General features: G+C 49.3%; 1 protein-coding gene across 1 annotated transcript; it reads right to left on the bottom strand.

The window, feature by feature from the left end:
* Positions 1–635: 635 nt before the first annotated feature.
* sox12 (SRY-box transcription factor 12) lies at positions 636–3925 on the bottom strand. The gene is made up of 2 exons (XM_076268285.1): positions 3534–3925; positions 636–3088 (listed from the first exon to the last, which is right to left on the bottom strand). Exon 2 carries the CDS (start codon positions 3031–3033, stop codon positions 1831–1833), a length of 1203 nt encoding a protein of 400 aa, XP_076124400.1. The 5' UTR covers positions 3034–3088; positions 3534–3925; the 3' UTR covers positions 636–1830.
* Between the last annotated feature and the right edge of the window lie 1075 nt (positions 3926–5000).

Genomic DNA, 5000 nt, shown 5'->3' with positions numbered 1-5000 from the left:
ACTGCGCCGGGGGTGTAAAGGAGATGAGTTCAGCTGGGAGCCAGAAAACCTGTCCGTTCTGCCACCCAATCGCCCGAGAGAATTAGACATGCACGCACACCCACATCCCAGCGGACACACACACACACACACACACACACACAGCAGAAACACACTGATCATCACAGATGAATTACCTACAGGAGGCACTAGGACTCGAGACAAACGATCCCTGAGAGAGTCAATGGGGGCCAGCTGGCAGACACAGATTTCTCTCTCTGATCGGGGTGGCTGCAGACATGACATGCATTTCAGTGAGAGAGAGAGCAAGCCAGCGCGGGGTCTCTGTGCCCCACCATGCCCCCCCCCCCCGCCCCGCCACCCCCCTCACCCCCCCCCCACAGGAGGCGCTCAGCAAAGCGCAGAGCCGTGACCCCCCTCACAAAAGGCTGCCTGCCTGCATGGACAGATGCACGGCTCCCTGAAAGAGTCAAACCCCAACCCCCTCTTACCCACCCTCTCTCACACTCACCCCCCTCTCTTACACACACACACACACACACACACACACACACACACACACACACACACACCTCCTTCCACTGCTCCTGCTCCCTCTCCCATCCCTCTGAACCCCTCCCTCCCTCCCTCCCTCTTCAGTCTGATCATCCGACACCGCAACAGCTTAAACCACCTAATGCAGGAAATTCACAGACACACACACACACACTCACGCACACACACACACGTACACACACATGCAAGGCGAGTGTGGGGCAGCCTCTAAATCAAACGTGCGACTTAAGTTCTGCGGCATTATCGAGGTGATGAAAGTGCTGTTACCTAATTAAAGAGAATGATATAAATTATGTCCCGGGACCCTGGCACTTGTCTGCAGTGTGTTCGCCCCCCCCCCCCCCCTTCACTTCTCTTCTCCTCACTGTGTGGGTCTGCATCACTGGCATTACAGCACAAGCCTGGCGAGCGCTGCAGTTTCTAATGACCTCAACACACAACGCGTTCCCTTATTACACTACTTTCATTTCCTATTTCCTACTCTCAACCTTACTGGAAAAAACAACATTATCAAATAATGCATGATGCAATTACTTTGTGCATTTTCTTTTTTAAAAAAAGATCCCTTTCAGTGGACTATTCGCTCCGACCCAGACATTAGTTGAGCTAAGAGCAGTAATACTGTCCGGGTAGTCCAGTCCCTTGTTATTGTCACAGTTCTTTGAAATTTTTTTTTATACATAAATACAGATTCAAATATTTTACACCCTGGCATCAAGTCAATAGAGCCTTCTATTGCCTTGCTCTCTTCAAGCCACAGCCTTGAACCAGTGGGTTTGTGGAGAACACTTCTTTACCTGTCCCTCAAAATCACACCTTGATAGTGCTAAACTTTTCTTAACCTGACATTACTTTGTCGGTTCAGTCCTCGATTTGTATGTAATGTATGTGTGTGTGTGTGTGTGTGTGTGTGTGTGTTTGTGTGTGTGTGTGTGTGTGTGTGTAAGGGGATTTGGGGACCTGTAGAGTGTCTGAATATTTAAACTCCAGTAAAAGGCTTTGCAAAGCCCTGTGCTGCCTCTGGCTAAGCCCACAAGATGTGACATGCTGGGAAATGAGAAAGCAATAGCACTTACGGAATTCATCAAGAAAGAACAATGGCTAAAGTAATAGTCCAGAAGTTCCGAAGAACTTAAAAAAAGAAGAAAGAATGTCCCAAGACCGGGGTATGTGCGAAAAGTACTATAGGCAGGTCTGATGGCAACAGAAACAAAGTAACAAAACAAAACAGAGAGACGAAAACAAAAACAAAGAAGTCCCGTTGGCCTGGACCTCTCAGTAGGTGAACACCAGATCTGAGATGCTGGGCACGAGCAAGTCACCAGAGATCATCTCGTTGACCTCCGGGGTGCAGTAGTCGGGGAAGTCAAAGTGGGATCCTGAGTTGGTGTGGAATGCCTCAAAGTCCTTGTCCAGGGAGGAGCAGTCCATTGGCATGCTGTCAAAGTTGGCGTTGGAGATGATATGCAGAATCTCCTCGTCGAGCTCCTCGTCTGACGAGGCCGAGGCTGATGACGACGTCGATGACACGAAGGAGGAGGAGCTGGTGGAGGTGGGCGAGGAGGACCTTCCGGCGTGGGACTCCCTGCGCGCCTCCTGGTGGGCCCGGGAGTCCAGTGCTCCCTGGGACGCGCTGTCTGGGGACAGGCTGGGGCTCGCTCCCCCAGGGTAGGAGGAGGTGGGCAGGCTGACATGGAGCTGGGAGGCAGGGGGTTGGTCCCGCCGGGGGATCCCGGGAGCCTGCTGCTGCTGCTGCGGCTGCTGCTGGTGGTTGTGGTTGTGATAGTGGGGGACGCCCAGGCTGGTCCGGCTGGGGTCGCCTTGCGAAAGCTCGGTCGAGCTGGTCACCTTTACATCCACTGTGTCGTCATCGCTGGCACTCGGGCTGTAGCACTTGAACTTATTGCTGCTGAAGTTCACTTTGTGTCTGGAGGAGGAAGAGGAGGAGGGTTTGCCCTTGAGCCCTTTGCTGGTGAAAGAGTTGGAACGCTGGGATGACTTGCCACCCTTCGTTGGGACTTTCTCCCCGATTTTGACCGGCGTGGAGCTCTTGCTTTTCTTTCGGGGCCGGTACTTGTAGTCGGGGTAGTCAGCCATATGCTTCAGCCGGAGCCTCTCAGCCTCCTTGATGAATGGGATTTTCTCGTAATCTGGTAGCATTTTCCAGCGCTTTCCGAGCCTCTTGGATATTTCGGCATTGTGCATGTCGGGCCACTGCTCCATGATCTTTCTCCTCTCAATCTGGGACCACACCATGAAGGCGTTCATTGGCCTCTTGATGTGTCCAGATGGGGTCTTGCACCAGTTTGGGTCTTTGTTGGGAGGGGTGTGCCCAAAAACCTCATCTCCATCCTCAGCCCCCAGGCCAACATACACGTCTTGGGTCGAATCACTGTCCATGGCTGTTGGGTATTTGTGGCACCTTTGCTGAACCATGTTGCAGATGTAAGCTCTATACTGAGTTCTCCTTGCTGTCATCCATTGCCAGACACTTGAACATCACGTTTGTCTCACATCAATGCCACCCTCTGGTCTACAGGACAAGAAGACAAGAAGCTATCAGCTCACTACTACTGCAAAAAGTGAACAGTGCAGTTGCGCAAACATTTAGATACTTGACACTTGGCTTGGTTTTCTGAGGACATTTTTTTCTCTATATGATGTTTAATCATTCAGGGTTCAAGTCAATCCAACGTGAAAGTATGTATAGTATAATATTTATATACATACATATAATGAATATATATATATATTCATATTTTAAAACAAATATTATGTTAATGTTTTTACACTTTTCACATTAAATTTAAAAATATATGCTTATACAGTATATATTATAAAAATATATACTGACTTCACTATTTGGAAGTTTCATAATTAAATGTTTACACAAATACATACTGTAAGTTTCAACTGCTAAATTATATGTTATGTCATGATATGTCAAAAGTGCATTTAAATGTACCAAAATGTCTTACCTCAACAAAAGACAACCTATTCAGAAGTAGTTTTCCTTTTCCACAATTGTGCTGAATGTCACGCCGGTGTTGAAGTGGTCCAGTCTTGTACAGAACCCTCTAAGCTCTCAGCGGTGCCGTAGTTGAGGCTGAGATGCTGGTGTGTGTGTGTGTGTGTGTGTGTGTGCGTGCGTGTATGTGTGTGAGAGAGAAAGAAACGCGAGGTCTCTGTCTGATTCTCTGTCTGCTGCTGCTTCTGCGTCTGCTGTGCCGGTAGGCTTTCCTGTGTGTGTGTGCAGACTCCTCGGTATCGCTCTCTCTCTCTCTCTCTCTGTCTCCCCCTCTCTCTCTCTCTGTCTGTCTCTTTTTCCTCCCTCTCTCTGGCGTTGTCTATCCCCGTGTGCCGTCTCTCTCCTCCCCTATTCCCTCTTTGTAGGGCCGGCCCCCTGTCTGCTGCTCTGGAAACCCAGCATACAGTATATGGCTCAGCCCCAGCCAACAGGCTCCTCCCATCCACCCACCAGAGCTGTGTGTGTGTGCGTGTGTGTCTGTGTGTGTGTGTGTGTGTGTGTAAGGGGCAAAAAGAAAGTGTGTCATATGTGCGTGTCCATGAGTATGCACGTGTGTGTGTGTGTGTGTGTGTGTGTGTGTGTGTGTGTGTGTGTGTGTGTTTATCTATGTGGGTATGTGTGTGCTAGGAGTTGAGAAAGTGTTTGGTATGGGTCTGTGTATGTCTGTGTTTGTGCGTGTGTGTGTGTTAGTGTGTGTGTGTGTGTGTGTGTGTGTGTGTGTGTGTGTGTGTGTGTGTGTGCGTGTGTGTGTGTGTGTGTGTGTGTGTGTGTCTATGTGTGTGCTGGGAGAAAGTGTTTGGTATGTGTCTGTGTATGTTTGAGTGTGTGTGTGTGTGTGTGTGTGTGTGTGTGTATGTGTGTGTGTGTGTGGGTGTGTGTGTGTGTCTGTGTGCTGGATGAAAGTGTTTGGTATGTGTATGTTTGTTTGTGTGTGTATGTTTGTGTGTGTGTGTGTGTCAATGTGTCTGTGTATGTCTGTCTGTGTGCTGGGTGAAAGTGTTTGGTATGTGTCTATGTGTGTGTGTGTGTGTGTGTGTGTGTGTGTGTGTTTATGATGGGGGGGGGGGTTTCCATGCACAGAGGCCCAGCCACAGAGCATACGGGGTGGAAAGAGAGAGAGACTGAGATGCCAGATGAGGGGGTGTGAAATGTTAAATGTAGAAAGTTAAACAGAGGAGAGAGGAGACCTTTAAGTCAGCACAAACAAACACATGAACATGTGCATAAAACCCACACACAGCCTGACACAGGCACGCACGCACGCACGCACACACACACACACACACACACACACACACACAGGCACGCACGCATGCATGCACGCATACACACACATACAGACACACACCCACACACACACACACACACATACTCAGTGGGGCATAATAAATATGGTCTGATTTCATTATACATTCGC

The sequence above is a fragment of the Alosa pseudoharengus genome, unplaced genomic scaffold (genome assembly GCF_046254945.1).
Source record: "Alosa pseudoharengus isolate Yale_2024_CS ecotype anadromous, Long Island Sound unplaced genomic scaffold, YU_APseudo_1.1 YU_APseudo_1.1_scf_5, whole genome shotgun sequence".
NCBI classification, from domain to species: Eukaryota; Metazoa; Chordata; class Actinopteri; order Clupeiformes; family Clupeidae; genus Alosa; species Alosa pseudoharengus.
The sequence above is the reverse complement of the archived record's forward strand: the minus strand, read 5'-3'. Positions and strand labels throughout refer to the sequence as shown.

Bases quoted from the DNA above. Each gene is read 5' to 3' on its own strand.
- sox12 (XM_076268285.1), bottom strand. From the start codon at position 3,033: ATGACAGCAAGGAGAACTCAGTATAGAGCTTACATCTGCAACATGGTT.